The 22,018-nt window shown below is 35.0% G+C and overlaps 1 protein-coding gene and 1 long non-coding RNA gene across 4 annotated transcripts in view; one reads left to right on the top strand and one right to left on the bottom strand.

The window, feature by feature from the left end:
* LOC309626421 overlaps positions 1–22,018 on the top strand; it is a 34,501-nt gene that overhangs the window by 3,226 nt on the left and 9,257 nt on the right. For 2 of the 3 annotated variants that reach the window (XR_014243175.1, XR_014243177.1), the window contains exon 2: positions 18,364–18,427. The exons of the other annotated variant lie outside the window; for it this stretch is intronic. This is a non-coding gene — a long non-coding RNA (uncharacterized lncRNA). The remainder of the gene's footprint in view (positions 1–18,363; positions 18,428–22,018) is intronic. 3 annotated transcript variants of the gene reach the window in all.
* Positions 403–22,018, bottom strand: part of BRDT (bromodomain testis associated) — a 71,704-nt gene continuing 50,088 nt past the window's right edge. The window contains exons 15-17 of the mRNA XM_082386893.1: positions 19,187–19,392; positions 18,494–18,668; positions 403–11,244 (exon numbers count right to left, since the gene is read on the bottom strand). Of these exons, the coding sequence (XP_082243019.1) occupies positions 11,176–11,244; positions 18,494–18,668; positions 19,187–19,392 (450 nt within the window). The 3' untranslated portion in view covers positions 403–11,175. The remainder of the gene's footprint in view (positions 11,245–18,493; positions 18,669–19,186; positions 19,393–22,018) is intronic.

Below are 22,018 nucleotides of genomic sequence, written 5' to 3' on the forward strand. Positions count from 1 at the left end.
AATATATTGCTGAAATCAATTTGCTAATATTTGGTTGATGATTTATGCATTTATATTTGTTTTTCTTATATATTATGGAAGAATTTACATAGAATCAGTATAATTTGTTTCTTAAATGTTAGGTAGAATTCTCCAAAAAAGCCATGTATGCCTGGGTTTTTTTTTTGTTTTTGCTTTTGCTTTTGTCTTTTTTTAAAATGGTTCTAAAATACAAGTCAATTTACTTAATATTTGTAGGATTATTCAGGTGATCTGTTTCCTCTTTGGCAGTTTGTATTTTTTAAGAATTTTATCCATTTCATATAAGTTGTTGAATCTATGGCCATAGAGTTTTTCATAACATGCCCTTATTATCTCTTGAATGTCTGTGGATCTGTAATATTCTCCCTTTCACACTTGACATTTGTAATTTGTGTCTTCTCTTTTTACTTGGTAGGTCTGTCTAGAGGGCTTATCAATTTTATTGTCTTTTTAAAAAAAGAAACAGCTTTTGGTTTTATTGATTTTTTTCTCTATTTTTTGTTTTGTTTTAATGAAACTTAATTTCATTTAAGTTTAAATGATTTCTGTTCTTCATTATGTCCTGTCTTCTGCTTGATTTAGATTTGCTTTTTCTAGTTTCTTAAAGTAGAAGCTTAAATGACTGATTTGAGATCTTCCTTCTGTTTTAATATAAACACTGAGTGCTAAAAATTTTCCTCTAAATATCACCACTTCACTGCATTCCACAAATATTAATGTGTTGCATTTTCGTTTTCATACAATTCAAAATATTTTCTAATTTTTATGGTGATTTCCTCTTTTACCATGGGTTATTTAGAAATGCTTAATTTTAAAATATTTTGCAGATATATTTTTATTATTAATTTCTACTTTAAATCTGGTATGGAATCTTATAAACTACCTAGTCTTTTAAATTTGTCAAGGTTTGCTTTATGTCCCTAAATACGGTCTATTTGGTGAACGTTCCAGCTGCATTTGAAAAGTGTATTCTGCTGTTGTTAGCTAGTGTGTGGCATTAATGTCAATTAGGTAAAGATGGTTAGCAATGTTGTTCAGGACTATTAGATCTTTACTGACTTTCTGCCAACTCATTCTATCAATTGCTGAAAGAAGAATGGTGAAATCTGTCTGTAATGGTGGATTTGCCTATTTCTCTTTTTAGATCTATCAATGCTACTGTTTTTGCTTTAGCCAGTTATCTTTTTTTTTTTTTTTTTCCTTTGGCCACACCGCGTGGCTTGTGGGATCTTAGTTACCCGACCAGGGATTGAACCCAGGCCCTTGGCATTGAGAGCGCAGAGTCCTAATCACTGGACTGCCAGGGAATTCCCCTTTAGCCAGTTATCTTTTGGAGCATTGATAAATAATAAAAAATGAGTTTTATAATTACCTCCATTTATGCCATATCTAGTGTTCTTTATTCATTGTATAGATACAAGTTTCTCACTGGAATCACATCCCTTCTACCAGAAGAACTTCCTTTAACATTTCTTGTAATACAGGTCTGCTGGCAATAAATACTATGTTTTGTTTGTTTGAAGAAGTATTTATTTCTCTTTCAATTTTGAAAATGTTTCCAGTGGATATAGAATTCTAGGTTGACAAGATTTTCATTTTAGAACTTTAAAGATGCCATTCCACTATCTTATGACTTTTACAGTTTCCGATGAGAAGTTTGCCATATTCTTTTCTTTGTTCCTCTGTATTTATTGTGTCATGTTTGTCTTTGGTTTCAGCAGTTTAAATATGATATATCTAAGTGTGTGTGATTTTTTTTTTTTGTATTTATCTTGCTTACCATTTTCTGAGCTTCTTGAATTTGTGGTTTTGTATCTGTCACTATGTTAGATAATAGAAAATATATATTGGTCTCTGCCCCGCTTCCTGACAGATAGATCCTGAAACCCTTGTAATTTTCTAAGTGATAAGAGAACTAGGAGCATCTGTTATTCTAATATTTGGTCTCTGACCCATATCTGATACAGGGCTCTTAAAACCCTTGTAAATTCCTGGTAATAAGAGCCCCAGGAGGATCTTTTGTTCTAATGAGTTCACTCTGGGTGAGCTCCTGAATGGCTCCAGATGGGGGCTGGTCACCAGAAAGACCAAGACATGTTTAGAAGCTTGGAATCTTCAGCTCCACCTCCCTCCTCCAGAGGGGAGAGGGGCTGGAAATGGAGCTAATAATTGATCATGCCTCTGTGATGAAACCTCTAAAAAATCCCAATAGTATGGGGTTTGGGGAGCTTCCAGGTTGGTGAACATATCCACATACAGGAGGGTGACACACTCCCAACTCCACACGGACAGAAGCTCCTGTGCTTGGGACCCTGCCAGACCTCATGCCCTATGTTATCTCTTCATCTGGCTCTTCATCTGTATTCTTTACTACATCCTTTAATAAACTGATAAACATAAGTAAGTGTGTCCTTCAGTTCTGTAAGCTGCTCTAGCAAATAATTGAATCTAAGGGAGAAAATGTCATGAGAACCTCTGATTTGTCTAAGTCAGACAGAAGTTGTGGATAATCTGGGGATCTACTACTTGTGATTGGCATCTGAAAGGTGCATCAGTCTTGTGGGACTGAGCCCTTAACCTGTGGGATCTGATACTATCTCCAGGTAGATACTTTCAGAATTGAGTTAAATTGTAGGACACCTAGATGATGTCACAGAGAATTGTTTGGTTGGGGGAAATCCCCCACACATTTGGTGACCAGAAGTGAAGCGTTCTGTGTGAATAATAAAGGAAACACACAGGAGGAAGAACTGAGGGTTTTTCCCTACTCAGGAGAAGGAAAAACTGGAGGTTTTTTTTTTCCCAATACAAATTAATTTTGGAGAATTCTTAGCTAGTGTCCCTTCAAATATTTCTCCAGTCCCATTCTCTCTCTCTTCTCTTTCTGAGATTCCAATTAGACATATGTTAGATTATAATGCTGCCTTACAGCTTTTGGATGTTCTGTTCTGTTGGTCCCACCACACCCCACTTTTTGTGTTCTCTGCTTTTTTCTGTAGGTAATTTCTTTTGATCTATACTTAGTTTCACTGATTCTTTCCTTGGCTGTGTTGATTCTATTGACGAGGCCATCAAAGTCATTCTTGATTTGTTACCATGTTTTTCATTTTCTAGCACTTCCATTTTATTTTTTCCTATAGTTACTATCTCTCTGTTGAAATTATCCATCTGATCACACATTGTCCATTTTTCCTCTTTTAATACATTAATCATAGTAATTAAAAATTCTCTGATAGTTGCAACTGTGTCATCTTTAAGTCCATTTTTGTTGATTGCTTTGTCTCTACAGTGTGATTTTTTTTTTCCTTGCTTCTTTGTATGCCTCATAGTTTTTTCTTGAAAGACATTTTGTGTAAGACAATAGAGACAAAAGTATATACTTTTTATGCCTGGAAATTGACACATTTTTCCTTTTGCTAGGCCTTTAGTCTGGAGGTTGAGTCAATCTAGTCAGAAGTTGAGCTGGATTTGGATTTTATTGTTGCTACGGTTATCCTCAGTACACCACAGATTCTCAAATTTCTCTGGTGTGAATCATGAGGGTGGATCCTGGTTTGCCAGTGAATTTTTCTCAATAGTTGCTACATGCTCATCTTTAAGTCTTTCTTTATACTTAGTGTTAGTTACAGTCTCTTTCCATGCTCTTGCACCTCGGATTGCAGTAGACTGCTTTTACTTGTCATTGACTGCATTTTACCCTGGTGGTAAGAAGGGCAGGGCAGAGAGGAGCATTCTCTGCTGTCCTAATTCAGCCTCATCAGCAGGCAGTATGTCCTTGGAGTGGGACCTTCTAAATGATCCTTCCCTGCCCCCAGTGACACGGTATCTCTAATGGTCTGGACCCACAATGTATTTCCTGCCCCTCTCCCAGGATTAGAAGTTTTATTTCTATTTCCTTCCCCCAGTTGCAGTGGGTCTTCATTTATGCCCTAAAATTGATAGAGTTTGCTGTTCTTCCTCCGGAAGCTTAAGGCTTATATTTTTTAGGGAAGATGGGGGAGAAGGATCTGGGGGGCCTTTGTGCTTTTCCTGTATCTGCTGCTCTTCTCTTCTAGGCCTGCATCAAGAGGATGGCTTTCTCAGAATGCTCATCCTGCCCCACCCCCACCCCCACCCCCAAATCTTTAAGTACTGATGAGGTCTCTGGAGAAGAGCCTGAGAGTGATGGCATATTTCTCTTGTGCTCCCAAGGGTTCTGTATTCTCAAGCTAGCCCACACCAGCCTTTAGCAATTTGTTAGAACTTTCAGATAATTTGTTATTGTTGTTGTTGCCAGATTATATAGCATTTGATGGTACCTACCTCAGGTAAGCCAGTGCTTATGTCATGTCTCTCCTTTGATGCATTTGTCTTTCCTTAGATTTTGGGTTACCCTGCAATGTCAGCCCTCAGATTAATCTGTGAATTTAAAGATTTTCTGGCTTTTTAATTCATTGTAATGATGGGAGAAATGCTTTTTCCAGTTTTCTAGATCCTAAGTGGAAGCCCAATTCCCTAATTTTTAAAAATTGAGATATAATTGACATATAACATTGTATTAGTTTTAAGTGTACAACATAATGATTTGATATCTGTACATATTGTGAAATGATTACCACTATAAGTTTAGTACTTATTTTTTAGTTTTGAGTATTACCTTTTTTAAATTGACATTTCAAGTGACACAATCACAAAGTTATAAGAGAAATAATAGAACCTGTGTATACTTTATCCAGTGTACTTTATGCTTTCTAATTGTATCATATATGTAGCTTTGTGTACCCACCACCAAAATCAAAATACGGAACAGTTCCATTACCACAAGTATCCCTCATTTTGCCCTGTAATAACCATACTTACACCTCATTCCTAACCTTTGGTGACTGCTAATCTGTCCTGTTTCCAAAATTTTGTCATTTCAAAAATGTTATGTAAGTGAAATCATATAGTATATGATCTTTGGGGATTTTTTCCTACTCAGCATAATAATTCCCTATAAATTCAAGTTATTGTATATATCAATAGTTCATTCCTCTTTACTCCTGAGTAGTATTCCACAGTATGTATATATTACAAATTGTTTAACCATTTACCTATTATATGACATCTGGATGTCTTCCAGTTTTTGACTATTATGAAAAAAGCTGCTAGGAACATTTGTGTACAGGTTTTTGTGTGATCATAAGTTATCATTTACCTTAGATAAATGCCCAAGAGTACAATTGCTGTGTCACATGGCTTTGCATGTTTTGTTTGTAAGAAACTGCAAACTGGTTTCTAGAGTGGCTCTACCATTATATTCCCACCAGCAATATATGAGTGACCCAGTTTTTCTCCATCCTTGCCAGCATTTTGTGTTGTCACTATTTTTTTATTTTAACCTTTCTGATAGATGTACAGTGATATCTCATTGCAGTTCAAATTTACATGTCACTGATGGCTAATGATGGTGAACATGCTTTCATGTGTATATGCCATAGGTATATTCTCTTTGAGGAAATTTTGTTCATGTCTTTTGCCCATTTCCTAATTAATTATTTTACAGTTGTTTTGAGAGTTCTTTATTGTATATGATATTTCTTTGTCAGGTATGTGGTTTGCAAATACTTGTTCCTAATCTGTAGTTTATCTTTTCATAGAACAAAAGTTTTAATTTGAAGAGATCCAATTTATCAATTTCTCATTTATGGATCATGCTTTTGGTATCAAGTCTAAAATCTTTTTGCTTAACACACAGAGCCTAAAGATTTTTCTTGTTTTTTTCCCTAGAATTTTATGGTTTTACATTTTACATTTAAGTCCAAGATGCATTTTTGAGTTAATTTTTGCATAAGATGTGAGACTTAGGTTGAGATTGTCTGTTTTTTTTTTTTGCCTATGGATATCCAGTTGCCCCAGTACCATTTGTTGTAAAGACTATCCTTCCAGGACTTCCCTGGTGGCGCAGTGGTTAAGAATCTGCTTGCCAATGCAGGGGACACGGGTTCAATCTCTGGTCCGGGAAGATCCCACATGCCACAGAGCAACTAAGCCCATGTACCACAACTACTGAGCCTGTGCTCTAGAGCCCACGAGCCGCAACTACTGAGCCCACATGCCACAACTACTGAAGCCCATGCGCCTAGAGCCTGTGCTCCACAAGAGAAGCCACCACAATGAGAAGCACACACACCACAACGAAGAGTAGCCCCTGCTTGCCGCAACTAGAGAATGCCCTTGCACAGCAACGAAGACCCAACACAGTCAAAAATAAACTAAAAAAAAAAAACACGAAGACTATCCTTCCATCCTTCCTCCACTGAATTGCACTTTTGTCAAAAATCAATTGAGCATATTTTTATGGTTCTACTTCTGGGTTCCCTATTCTGTTCTAGTCCACTGATCTCTGGGTCTACCTCGTCACTAATACATTTCTTGATTACTGTAGTTTTTTTTAATATTTATTTTATTTTGGCTGTACAAGGACTTAGTTGTGGCACACAGGATCTTTGTTGCTGCATGTGGGTTTCTTAGTTGTGGCATGTGGACTCTTAGCTGCAGCATGCATACGGAATCTAGTTCCCCCACCAGGGATCGAACCTGGGCCCCCTGCATTGGGAGCTTGGAGTCTTACCCACTGGACCACCAGGGAAGTCCCCACTATAGCTTTTTAGTAAGCCTTAATGTCACACAGAATGATTCATCATGTTATTCTTTTTTGTCAATATTATTTAATTATTCTAGTGCTTTTCCCATTCCACATACATTTTAGAATAAGCTTGTTTATGTCTATGAAAAACTGCTGGGGTTTTGATAGGATGTGATTTTGAGGAGAACTGACATCTTTACTATGTTGTCTTCCAATTAATGAACACAGTATGTCTCTTCATTTATTTAGGTCTTTCTATTTTGATTTGTTCCATAAGCATTTTGTACTTTTCAGTATACAGATCCTGTACACGTTTTGTTAAGTGTATACCTAAATAGTCCATATTCTTTTGAGTGATTATAAACGTTACTGTTTTTAAGTTTTCACATGCTCATTAGCCTGCAGAGATCAGATTTTTGTATGTTGATTTTGTATCCTGTGACCCTACTTAAATCACTTATTAGCTGTAGTTTTTTTTAGATTTCTTGGATTTTCTGTGTAGAAAATCATGTGCAAAAATTCAGCAGCTGTTCCTTAAAGCAAGATTAATTTAGAAACTGTTTAAACATTATAGTTACCCCCCAAAAATAGCCTATGGTGAAATCCTGCAGCCATTTACTTTAAAATTGGAAATATAAATGACTCCTATTGCTTCTATTATTTAACATTTTGGGAAATTATAGCTAAAGAAATAAAAAAACACCAAAAACAGTTTTATTCATTTCCAATTTGTATAACTTGGGTTTTTTTTGCATAGCTCAAATAAATCACACTTGGAGTAGAATTCTTTTCATACATTGTGGGATTTGGTCTGCTAGTATTTTGTTTAAGATTGTTGTGTCTAAGTTCATTACAGATAATGGTCTGCAGCTTTTTTGTTTTGTTTTTTTTTGGTACTGTCTTTGATTTTAGTATCAGGGTATTACTGGCCTTATGAGTTGGGAAGTATTCCCTGTTCCTGTTGATAAAATTTGTCCTGTTGACAAAAATGACAGAATAGGCCAATTTCTGGAAGAGGCATTTTCTAGAATAGATTTTTTTCTTGCAAGAGTTTTACACTGGTATTAATCCTTCTTTAAATGTTTGGTATAATTTTTCAGTGAAATCATATGGGCTTGGAGATTTTTTTCAGAAGCCATTAAATTATGAATTAAAAAAATTTTTAATGGTACAGGGCTATTTAGATTATTTCACATTGATAGAGTTTTGATGGTTTATGTTTTTTGAGGAATTGGTCCATTTCTTCAAATTTATGAATGTAAAGTTATTTGTAACTTTTATCTTTTTGTTATTATTATTTGTAACTTTTATCTTTTTGTTGTTATTTGTAACTTTTATCTTTTTAATGATTATAGGATCTGTAGTGATTTGTGTCTTTTTCTTTTTGTTATTCTTGCTAGAAGTGTATGTCTTTCTCTAACCAGTTTCATGGGTGCCAAGCAGGCAGTCAGATTAATAAAGACTGGAGTTTTGCCAAATGAATTCAACAAAGAAAGGAACAATGGAGTTGAGAGTGTATGCAAGGGAGCGATTATAAATGATAATGTAGGGCTTCCCTGGTGGCGCAGTGGTTGAGAATCTGCCTGCCAATGCAGGGGACATGGGTTCGAGCCCTGGTCCGGGAAGATCCCACATGCCGCGGAGCAACTGGGCCCGTGAGCCACAGCTACTGAGCTTGCGCGTCTGGAGCCTGTGCTCCACAACAAGAGAGGCCGCGATAATGAGAGGCCCACGCACCGCGATGAAGAGTGGCCCCCGCTTGCCGCAACTGGAGAAAGCCCTCGCACAGAAACGAAGACCCAACACAGCCATAAATAATAAATAAATAAATAAATAATAAAAAGAAACGTCAATCTTTAAAAAAAAAAAAACTTAAAAAAAAATGATAATGTACTACAGACTCTGGATAAGGAGAGATGTGAGGGTGTGAGGGGAGAGGTACTGTGAAAAGGCACTAGGGTTAAAGGATCGTAGGTCCTAGTGAGGTCTAATGATTGCTGGAGTCAGGGCCTTTCCAGATTAAGCTAGAAAAAGACAGGAGTAAATAGTGAGAGGCTAAGATGCTTGAAACTGAGATTAAGGAAGAGTTATAGTTGTTGGCAATGACAAAGGAGTGGCTAAAGTTGATTAGATATTAAGGTCATTAGCAGAGAAGTCAAGGGACTGAGAAGCATCAATTAGAGAGTGACAGTGAAACAGACTAAAATCTCTGGGGAACGAAGAGGAGTGAACCAGGGATGCTAAATGACTATGGGTGGTATAGTCTGATGATCATGAAAAACTTAAAGCTGGCATATTTAGGGAAAGAGAGAATGGTCTGCAAGTAGCACTCCCAAGATAAGAAAACCATTAGTGGAAAAACAAGTACTAAATGACAGCCTGCAGGAGAGAGCCAGGGTTCAGTTAGAGCAGTGATTCTCAAACTTTAGTGTATATTAGAATCACCTGGAGGGTCAACTATAGGTTGCTGGACCCCACACCAAGAGGTTCTGATTTAGTAAGTCTGAAGTCTGAGAATCTGCATGTTCCCAGATGATGCTGATGCAGCTGGTCCATGGACCACACTTCCAGAACAACTCAAGAACAAAAAGAGGGAAAAAAAAGCAAAATGGTTGATTATGTAGAGAATGTTGTTAACACAAGTAAACTCCATGCGAGAAGTTAAGAGAAGCCAAACAATTTTGTACTAAAAAATAATGCGTAACATAGGATCAGTCATACATCAATATTTTCTCTGCAGAACTGCCTTCAACCAACCTACCAAAATTTTGTTGAGTATCTGCAATGTGCCAGGCCCCTTACTGACTGAGCAAAGGTTCAAGCGTTAAATTGGTTAAACTAAACACTGATCACCATAACATAGCTCTCTATAAGGACTGCTGCAAATGTTTATAGGAAAACCTCAAGTAAGCCATTTAATGTAAAAGGATATGTTAATGAAGCTGAACTTTCTTTTTAGATATAGACAAAGATCATTCATTGAGCAGTTTTATTAGTTATTTAAAGGCAGTTGTTGAAAGATTTAATGTGTATTTGACAGAAGTAAATTCTTATTTACTATTTTTATTCTCTTCAAAATGGAAAATTTCCCACAGATCATAAAAGCATTACATAATCAATATTTAAATGAACCAGAAAATACTGAAAAGTCTACAGAAAATGGAAAAAAACCAAAAAGCAAAAAAAAATCCTGTAATCCCATCACCTAGAGGTAACCACTATGCATTTCTGAAGTATCTAAGACTATATATATAAATATAGATTAGACTATATATCTATATGATCTTTTAGGAAAAACAATGCATGCTGTTTAGTATATGCATACTAATTTCTTGGTTAAAAATATAGTTTAATAGGTATAGGTATGATTTTTACTTTAATTCTGGCTATGTTTCATGAAGGTATCATCACCATTTTAGCTACTAGTTAATCATGTTTTTAAAATGGTCAATAGTTTAAAGATATTTCAAAAAATTATCATATTGATTATAAAAATAAATGAAGCCAAGAAAACTTTCTCTTTCTCTCTATAATACACATACACTTTGAATTTTCACTTTAGATGATATTGGAATAGTGCCTGAATGTTACACTTCAAGAGTCCAAAATTTTAAAATACATGAAGCTGATATACATGATTTATACATAATTCCAACTTGAGAATGATGAAACAAAAATATTTTACAGACTTAAACACTTAGTAGAGTTAAGTAAAAATTTAGATTTCCATTGCTATCACATATGCATATTAAGAAATGTATAGATTCTTATAAAAACTTGCATACATAATTAATATCTACTGCTATTTTGCCTCAAATTCAATACCTTTCAAACCGTAGGTAATATAAATTTTGAATATAGAACCATTAGAGAATCTTATGTAACCTGATACTCAAAGAAACCAAGTATTGTTTGTTAGAGGTTCTAAATATTTTTGAAGGCAGACAAATATTTGTTTTAAAATGATCATGGTGATCATTTTGTAATGTATAGATGTATTGAATCACTATGTTGTACACCTGGAACTAACAGTGTTGTAGGTTAATTATACTTCAATTTTAAAAAATAAATAAAATACTGAAACATCTGCATTACAAAAGGGCCCATCACTCCATAAAATAAGGTTTGAATTCCATTAAATGACAACTCCCTCTAAAAAGCAAAATTAGAAACTCAACAAGAACTATATTTTTGATACCCTTGTATAGTCTTCATTTTTTAAACAGGAAGGCACCATCTCTTTTGGATTTTCATTGTTTAGACAGGGCCTATAATATATAGTAGACTATTTGTAAAATGAATAGCATTTGGGAATTTATTCAATTTTTAGGGATCCAGAACTATAAAATTTCCTGTAAATTATGTCATTAAAAAAATGAACATATAGCTATTAAGAAACGTTAAGTGAAAATTGTTTAATCATCTTAGAGCAGTCAAAATACAGTATAAGATTGGTATCTTGGTGTCTGAAAGCAATCATTTTACCATTTGCATTTTAATCTTTTGTATTATTCATTTAAGTTGACGGTTAATTTAAAAACCTAGTTTTAATCAAAGTTGTTTTCAAACATCGTCATAATGTCACTTTGAAGAGTCATATCAATGGTACCAGCCATCTGTAGAAAAGAAGAGAAAACGTAAATGTTACTTAAAAAGTTTATACCTTCATTATGTTACATCTATATGAAAAAAGGATAATGCAACATTTGGAACATACAAAATGAATGCAATTTATTTAACATAATGAGTTTGTACCTAACTTTTAATATCTGTTCAAATACTATCTGATTTTTGTTAAAATACTGTTCACGTAATAAAGAAAAATAAGTTTAAAACTTACAAGAACACAAATAACAAGTTTAACCTATCTCTCCAAGTAAGAAAGTTCTCAGTGTTAATATAAACATGAACTGAGATTACATGGTTTCATGTATCTCTCCAGCCAACACAGTGCTAGACACATAAAATTATTTTCTGAATGAACTAGTATCTTACCTATGTGAGAGAACTATACTATGTTTAAAGCCAAGGGCTTTCCATGATTTTGCCAATTACTGTGTAACCTAAGGCAAATGATCTAACCAAGTTTATTTTATATACAGATATTTATGAAAAGCAACCAGATTGCATGTATAACACTCAGTACAATGTTGTTTATTAAATGCTAAAAAGCTAAATAAAATAAGCTAAAGTATAGGAAAAGCTAATTAAGACAAAAGAAACAAAAGTTTCTTACTATACTCTGAAGCCTTCTCTAAAAGTCCTTGTGATACAAGTTAGATAGTATTTGCCACATCTGAAATGACACCAACTAGGAAAGTTCAAAAAATGTTTTGTTTTGTTTTGTTTTTTTAAATCAGTGAAGAGTAGCAGCCCAGAGTAGTAGGTAAAAGCACCAGTTTGCAAACCAGTTGGTTGACTTCCTGGATGGGAATCAGTGTTCTCTGGCTATGTGGAAGAAGACTTGGAATTATGACTTAGCTACCAAAAGGATATTAAGAAGCTATGTGTGACTCTTAAAAACTATGAAAATTTCTTTAAATATGCCTTAGAGACAATAGGGTAAATTCTTAGATCTTAGCCCAGGCTATTTTCCTAATGCCAGCTCTTAGGATACCAAATATCTAGCCCAAATAGTTCCTTAAAAGTTCTATTTTAACCCTCCAATGAGAGTAGGATACACTGTCCTAGTTTAAATATCACTGATACTCCTAGAAGTATCCAGACATACTGCAAAATTCCAAAAATATGTAATGAAACTTGTTTTGTTTAAAAGTACTTTGGGAAATTTGGAGTCAAGATGGCAGAGTAGGAAGACGTGGAGTTCATGTCTCCCCACAACTAGGGCACCCACCAGACACTGGTGGGGGACCTTGACACCCAAGGGGATGGGAGGAACCCCTGAGTGACCGGATAGGACGTGGGGGGGGGAGCGAGTGGGGAGGAGTGGAGGCTGGATGGGACCAGCGCTCCTGAGGGGTGGCTGGGAGAGGGGAGGGGTTCCCATGCCTGGAGGGACCCTCAGGAGTTTGGAGGATCAGACTGTACTACAAAGCTACAGTAATCAAGATAATATGGTACTGGCACAAAAACAGAAATATAGATCAATGGTACAGGATAGAAAGCAGAGATAAACCCATGTACATATGGTCACCAAATTTATGACAAAGCAGGCAAGAACATACAACGGAGAAAAGACAGCCTCTTCAATAAGTGGTGCTGGGAAAACTGGACAGCTACATGTAAAAGAATGAAATTAGAACACTCCCTAACACCATACACAAAAATAAACTCCAAATGGATTAAAGACCTAAATGTAAGACCGGACACTATAAAACTCTTAGAGGAAAACACAGGAAGAACACTCTTTGACATAAACCACAGCAAGATCTTTTTTGACCAACCTCCTAGAGTAATGAAAATAAAAAAACAAAAATAAACAAATGGGACCTAATGAAACTTAAAAGCTTTTGCACAGCAAAGGAAACCATGAACAAGATGAAAAGACAACACTCAGAATGGGAGAAAATATTTGCAAATGAAACAACCGACAAAGGATTAATCTCCAAAATACAGAAACAGCTCATGGAGCTCAATATCAAAAAAACAAACAACCCAATCAAAAAATGGGCAGAAGACCTAAATAGATAACTCTCCAAGGAGGACATACAGATGGCCAAGGGGCACATGAAAGGATGCTCAACGTCACTAATTATTAGAGAAATACAAATCAAAACTACAATGAGGTATCACCTCACACCAGTCAGAATGGCCATCATCAAAAGATCTACAAACAATAAATGCCAGAGAGGGTGTGGAGAAAAGGGAACCCTCTTGCACTGTTGGTGGGAAAGTAAATTGATACAGTCACTGTGGAGAACAGTATGGAGGTTCTTTAAAAAACCAAAAATAGAACTACTATATGATGCATCAATCCCACTACTGGGCATATACCCTGAGAAAACCATAATTCAAAAGGTTTTGACACATGTACCCCAGTGTTCACTGCAGCTCTATTTACAGTAGCCAGGACATGGAAGCAACCTAAATGTCCAACAACAGATTAATGGATAAAGAAGATGTGGTACATATATACAATGGAATATTGCTCAGCCGTAAAAAGGAATGAAATTGGATCATTTGTAGAGATGTGGACGGACCTAGAGACTGTCATACAGAGTGAAGTAAGCCAGAAAGAGAAAAACAAATATTGTATATTAATGCATATATGTGTAATCTAGAAAAATGGTACAGATGAACCTATTTGAGGACAGGAATAGAGATGCAGACACAGAGACTGGATTTGTGGATGTGGTGTGGGGGGGGGTAGGCGGGGACTAACTGGGAGATTAGGATTGACATGCGTAAAATAGATAGCTAGTGGGAACATGCTATAAAGCACAGGAAGCTCAGCTCGGTGCTCTGTGACTTCCTAGATTGGTGGGATGGGGGGGTGGGATGGGAGGGAGGTCTAAGAGGGAGGGGATATAGGTATACATATAGCTGATTCACATCATTGTACAGCAAAAACTAACAATATTGTAAAGCAATTATACTCCAATAAAACAATTTTTTTTAAATAAAAAGTAAAAAAGTACTTTGGGAGCTCCCTGGTGGTCAGTGGTTAAGACTCTATGCTCCCAATGCAGGGGGCCCGGGTTCCATCCCTGGTCGGGGAACTAAGGTCCCACATACTGCAACTAAGACTGCGAGCTGCACCTACTGAGCCCGCATGCCACAACAAAGAGCCCATGTGCCGCAACAAAGACCCAGTGCCGCAACGAAGACCCAGCACAGCGAAAAATGCATAAATGAATTAATTTAAAAAATAAACTAACTTTAAAAAAATGAATAAATAAAAGTACTTTATTTTAGATTCTCTTCCATCTTGACTAAATCTGAACTAGTGGAATACTTATTGATATCGAACTGGTTATTGCCTATACCAATTAACCTTAGATACCACGATTTAAATACTAAGGCTCTCTGCAGCTGACACCATAACCTGGATATTCCTTTTTTCAGTGGTCCTAATATACACTTCAGCCATTCAAATTTAAGATCAAAACTGGGTCAAAGGAACTGGCATAAGCTCTGGTAGGGAGCTTATGCTAGATGTCAAGTTTTTGCAGCTGTTTACAATACGGATCTGTCAAGTAGCAGCAGCATAAGTTTGGGTTGTCAAGAATGATAGTAGGTAGCTCCAAAGTCAGGTTTTCAATTGTCAAGCTGCTAGAGGTGGCATTTTTAGTCACATTTCAGTGGGTTCCAGAAAAATGCTTGGGGTTTAGAAATTGTATCAGGTTACCTAGTTGGGTTGTTAGGTGGCAGGTAGGTTGCTGAGATATCACTTGTGGGTGACTGAAGTCAGGCCCTTGTGAGTACCAAAAGGAAAAATTCCTAGGTCACTAGAGAAATACTTCTATTAAAGTACTAATTAAACTTTAATAAAGAACTCCTAAAAAACAAACAAAAAAATAAAACAATATAAAAAATTTGCTGTTTAAATTAATTAAAATTAAATAAAATGAAAAATTTAGTTCCTTAGTTGTATTAGCCACATTTCAAGTGCTCAATGCCATATGTGACTAGCAGCTATTATATTTGATTGTATAAAGCACATTCCTATAATTGTAGAAAGTTCTATAAGACCATGTTGCTCTAAAGTAAACTCCACCATATGTTACAACACTGCTAAATGCAATTTGTTTCTGCCTTCATACTGTAGATAAGAGGCTGACACAACTTTTGTATATTATTTCCTAGGAAATTTACTTGTATCATAATCAATACCACAGCCAAAGCCAGTGGAGTTTTTCTTCTGGAACTAATGTTTCCGTATGTCCTATGAATTCACATGAGTTTTCCAGGATTACAAAAATATCCAGCACCCAATAAGGTAAAATTTACATCTGGCATCAATGGTTACCAGGTAAGCAAAGAAGCAGAAAAACACCATCTGTAAAGGAGATCAATCAATCAATCGAAACCAACCTGGAAGTGACATAAATGTCAGAATTAGCAGAGAACCCATTAAACAGTTATGATAACTGTATTCCATTTGTTCAAAAGTTTAATAGAGATACTAAAAACATTAAAAAGACCCAAATCAACTTCTAGATATGACAACTATAATGTCTGAGATGGGACAACTTCAAGTGGCCTAATACAAAAGTAATAGGAATCACTAAAAGGAGAAAAGGAGGAAACAGAAAAAATATGAAGAAATAATGCCCAAAATTTTTCCAAGCTTGATCAAAACTATAAACACATCGTTCCAATAAGTTCAACAAAGCACAAGAAACATGAAAAAAACAATTAATGAAAACCCAGTGATTAACTTGGAAGCAACCAAGATGTCTGTCAATGGATAAACTGTGGTACATTTATACAATGGGATATTACTCAGCACTAAAAAGATATGAGCTAGCAACCTACAAAGACACAGAGGAAACTTAAATGTATATAACTAAGTGAAAGAAGCCAATCTGAAAAAGGTATATATACTGTACGATTCCAACTATACAACATTCTGGAAACGGCTAAACTATGGTAGTAAAAAGATCAGCGGTTGGCAGGGGTTCAGGAGGGAGGGGTGAACAGGAGGAGCACAGCGGACTTTCAGGAAAGGGAGAGTATTCTGATGGTACCATAATGGTTGGTGTATGTCATTATACATTTGTCAAAACCCATAAGAAGCACAACACAAAGAGTGAACCCTGATGTAAACTATGGACTTTCCTTGATAAAATAAGATTGATAATGGTGTGGCAATGTTGGTTCACAGATTGTGTAACACATGTACTGCACTAATGTGGGATGTTAATGGTGGGGGAGGTTGTGTATTGGTGGGGGAAAGGGGAGAATATGTGGGAACTCTTTATACTTTCAATTTTGCTGTGAATCTAAAACACTTTAAAAATAAAGTCTATTAATGAAAAACAAAGGCCAAATAAAGATATTTTCATATACACAACAGCTGAAAGATTTCATCACCAGCTGACCCACACCACAAGAAACGTTAGAAGGAAGTCCTTTTAGGGAAAAGGAAAATTATACCATTTGGAAATCTGGATCTAGACAAATCAATAAAGAGCACTAGAGATGGTAACTACGTAGGTAAATACAAGGGTTTTTTTTTTAATGTCATTTAAAACTTTTAGAGACAATTTGACTGCTTAAGCAATGGCCTAAATGGCTAGGAGGGGGGGAATGGAAGTACACTATTGCAAGGCTATTATATTAAATGTGAAGTGGTGTGATATAACTTGAGAAGACTGTGACAAGCTAAAGTATATACTGTAAACGCTAAAGCAACCACTAAAGTAACAAAACAAAGAGTTACTGATAATAAGCCAATAAAGGAAATAAAATGGAATCATAAAAAATATGATTAATCTAAAAGAATGCAGAGAAAAAAAATAACAAGAACAGAGGACACACATCAAAAAATAGCAAGATGATGGACTCAAACGTAACCATATCAATAATCATATTGAATGTAATTGGTTAAACACTCCTATAAAAGACAGAGATTGGATTTTTTTTTTACGTCAAGACTACACTATATATTGCCTGCAAGAAAATCAATCTAAATATAAAGCACAGATAAGTTAAAAGTAAAAGGATGGAAAAAATTTTTGTGCCATGCCAACACTAGTCATAAAAAAGGTAAAGTGGTTATATTTCACAGGAAATAATATTACCAGGAGTAAAAAAGATCATTTTGTAATGAAAAGGGGGTCAATTAATCATGAGGATGTAACAATTCTAAATGTCTATGCAGCTAATAACAGCTTCAAAATAACATGAAATAAAATTGATAGAATTACAAGGGTAAAAAGACAAACCTATAATTATACCATCGTAGATGCCAATGCCCTTCTCAATATCTGATAGTGCAAACAGGCAGAAAATCAGCAAGAATTTAGTAGACTTGAAAAACATTACCAACCAACTTGCCCTGTTTAATAAATACTCTACCCAGCAGCAGCAGAATACACATTCTTCTCAAGTGCACACAGAATATTTACCAAGGTAGATCATAATCTGGGCCATAAAACAAGTCTTAGTGAATTCAAAAGAATTCAAGACATTGTATGTTCTCTGACCACAATGGAGTTCAATTAGAAATCACTAATTTTCTATTATTTTCACTAGCCAGAAAATTTCCAAATATTTGGAAACTAAATAACACACTTCTAAATAATCCACAGATAAAAGAATAATCCACCTCAATAAAAAAGGAATTAATTCTACTTTTTAAAACATCAGTTTTTAAATATTAAGGACTCCTTAAACATAAGTCATTTTTTTTTTTTTTTTGGTTTCCAGTTTTGTTAAGATATAATTGACATATAACTTCTTCATCTAGTGTTGAACTAAATAAACACTGACTAGGGACAGATGGCATATCTTTTAGCCACAATTCATAGGCAGTTTATGGATTTTTCAAGAGTAATAACAGTAAGTGATTTTACCTATGTGCCAGGCATTTTCAGATGTGCTTAATACATGTAAATTCATTTCACCTTTTACCTTTATTATCCATACTTTACAGATAAGGAAATTGAGGCACAGGGAGGTTAAATAAATAGTCCAGGCTCCAACATCTAGTTAATGGAAGAACCAGGATTTGAACTCAAAGTCTGGTAGCCTCCAGGATTGATACTCTATTATTACACTATGCTTGTGTCTTTTGACTATGAAATTTTAATTTTACTCTCTGATTTTAGAACCTGATCCTCACCAAAGAGGTTACTGTCACTGAAGAACCACCCAGAATACATCTTTGAACATGTAAAGACACTGCTCTGTTAAATCTTTCCTTTGTTCGTTAGATTTAGTAAACTAAAATTCACTTACTGCTTCTCTTCTCCTCCGCTCTTGCTCTTTCGCCCTTGCTAAATTACGGTCTTTGAGAAGCCAGAGTTTGCCTCCATCTTGAGCTTCCAGTGACTGCTGATGTTCTTTCTGCTCTTCTCCAAGACACTTGTTTTGCATTTTATTTGGAAAAGATTCTAGAGTGAAGCCATGGTCCCTTAAAGAAACAATAAAGTTCAAAGTAGGTTTCAAGCTCCTTAAAAGTTTTTATTATGAAGATACGTTGTTAAATGATAAATATAAAGCAATATTCTAGATAACCCTTTTTTGTATGTTATGACATTATTTTTAGTATTTTTGATGTCAAATTTTACATCGGGCAATCTATGTTAATGAAGAGAAGGTTTTAGAAAACTATGACCAAGGTTTATCATCATCTTCTTACACATAGAATGGAAATATTAAGACATTTCTGGAAAATAGTGATGTCTTTATAATTTAGCAATATTGGTATCTTTAATAGCTTCTTCAATCACTTGATTATTTCTATCCCCTTCAAAATAGATATTACTACTTACCAATTTTTAAAAAATCAATAAAAATTTACTTTTTCTAAATATAATTTGCTTTGTGGTCTACTAAATAGTTGAATTATAGCCACTTACAAAAAAGAGATTTATTTTAAATACATGTCTATATCTCTCAAAGCCTCCATTAATCCAGTAAATTACAGACCTTTGATTTTCTTGAAATACTTTTGGTTCCTTTGTATCCTGTTCCAGATGTTTCTGTATTAGTTCCTGTGTTCGAGCTCTCACTTCCTTTTCTATTGCTGCTTTTCTAAATTGGTTGAAGAGCTCATCTGATGATTTCACTACCCCTGATGTTTTGACTGGTTTGCCTAAACTTTTCCAAGAATCTGCATTCTTGATCTTTATATCCTAAAACAAATATTTGATTCAGTATATGTCTACAGATGTCAACTAAATTTTGGAAGAAAAGCAATATTTTCTGATATAGTAATAGATCATAAATAAAGATTCTGAAGGCTTCAGGTAACTTTACTAAACTTAAGTTAAAGGTTACTAAAGTAGAAAAAATAGGATAACAGATTAACTAAATTCAACTATTCATCTAAGACCAAATTAAAATAGCATGCTTGACAATTATTTCAATTTAATATGAAACATATATGTTAAGGGTATGACAATCTGTTAAGAATATAAAAATCCCCTGGTCACTGTAATCAAGATATTTATGAACAACAAGGTCCTACTGTATAGCACAGAGAACTATATTCAATATCCTATGATAAACCATAATGGAAAAGAATTTTAAAAATGTATACATACATATATATATATATATATATATATATATATATATATATATATATGTATAACCGAATCACTTTGCTGTGCGGAGTAATTAACATTGTAAATCAACTACACCTCAATAAAAAAAATCAAGTTACAAAACTTAAAAAAGACATTTATGATCTTATGAGAAAAATAATGCAAATATACAAGTGATTAATCAGAGGGAAAGTAAGACGATGCCAGAAGAACAGCACAGTATTTGTTGAGAACCCTCTGACATAGCTATGTTTTCCTTTCCTCAGTATGAAGAAAAAAATTAACTGATTGTGATCACTGTTCTTAACTGTGATATGTATGCCAAGGTCTAGATCAGTGCTGCCCAATAGAAATATATATAGTTTAAAATCTTCTAGTACCACAATTTTTTTTAAACTAAAACTTTTAATAATATATTTTATTTCACCAAATATACCCAAAGCATTATTATTTCAACATGCAGTCAATATAAAAGATTGAAGATAATTTTATTTATTTACTTATTTACTTACTTACTTATGGCCGTGCTGTGCGGCTTGTGGGATCTTAGTTCCCCGCCCAGGGATTGAACCCAGGCCCTCGGCAGTGAAAGCGTGGAGTCCTAACCACTGGACCACCAGGGAATTACCTATATTTTTGTTATGTCTTCTAAATTGGTGTTTTACATTTATAGCACATCTCAATTCAAATGCTTAACTTTGATTAGAAATCATTGATCTGTAATTAGACTTCATAAAATTTACAGTTGAAAAAGTAGATGTGCATAATCAAACTGTTCCAAACATCCTTACATTCTCCAATAACTGAACTGAGTATAAGTTTTTAAATTTAAGTTAATTGTAAGTTCTAAAACTGAGTTTCTCAGTTGCACTAGACATTTCAAGGGCTCAATAACTATATGTGGCTAGTGGCTACCATACTGGACACTGGATATTACATGTCTAGATGGCCCTTCTAATAGCTGTCATATTCTCCAGGATAGTTAATGTTATACCACAAAACAAGTCTTATAAATTTAAGAAGACTGAAATCATATCAAGTGTCTTTCCTGACCACAATGATATGAAACTAGAAATCAATTACAAGAAGAAAACTGGTAAGTTCATAAATATGGAGATTAAACAACATGCTACTGGAACAACCAATGCGTCAAAGAAGAAATCAAAAGAAGTTAAAAAAAAATACCTTGAGACAAATGAAAATGGAAATAACAACATACCAAAAGGTGTGAGATACAGCAAAAGCAGTCCTAAGAGGGAAGTTCACAGTGATAAATGCCTATATCAAAAAACAAGAACCATCTCACGTAAACCTAATTTACACCTCAAGGAACTAGAATAAGAACAAATGAAGCCCAGAATTAGAAGAAGGAAGGAAACAATAAAGATCAGAGTAGAAATAAATGAAATAGAGACTATAAAAAGACCACAGAAAAGATCAATGAAAATAAGAACTGGTGTTCTGAAAAGATAAGCAAAACAGACAAACCTTCAGCTAGACTCACCAAGAAAAAAAAAAGAGGACTCAAATCAATAATATCAGAAATGAAAGAGAAGGGACTTCCCTCGTGGTGCAGTGGTTAAGAATCCGCCTGCCAATGCAGGGGACACGAGTTCGAGCCCTGGTCCGGGAAGATCCCACATGCCATGGAACAACTAAGCCCGTGCACCACAACTACTGAGCCTGTGCTCTAGAGCCCACAAGCCGCAACTACTGAGCCTGCGTGCCACAACTACTGAAGCCTGTGTGCCTAGAGCCCATGCTCTGCAACGAGAAGCCACCACAATAAGAAGTCCGTGCACCGCAACGAAGAGCAGCCCCCACTCACCGCAACTAGAGAAAGCCTGCGCGCAATGAAGACCCAACTCAGCCAAAATCAATCAATCAATCTAAGAAAAAAAGCAAAAAAAAAAAGAAATGAAAGAGGAGATATTACAACTGATACCACAGAAATATAAAGGATTGTAAGAGACTACTATGAACAATTATATGGCAACAAACTGGACAACCTAGAAGAAACTGATAAATTCCTAGAAACATACAACTTACCGAAAGTGAGTCATGGAGAAATTGAAAGTGTGGACAAATCAATTACTAGCAAGGAGACTGAATCAGTAATCAAAAAATTTCCAAGAAGTCCAGGACCAGATGGCTTCACTGGTAAATTCTACCAAACATTTAAAGAAGAATTAATACCAATCCTTCTCAAACT

This window comes from Balaenoptera borealis, assembly GCF_965194805.1.
Source record: "Balaenoptera borealis genome assembly, chromosome: 1".
Classification (NCBI taxonomy): domain Eukaryota; kingdom Metazoa; phylum Chordata; class Mammalia; order Artiodactyla; family Balaenopteridae; genus Balaenoptera; species Balaenoptera borealis.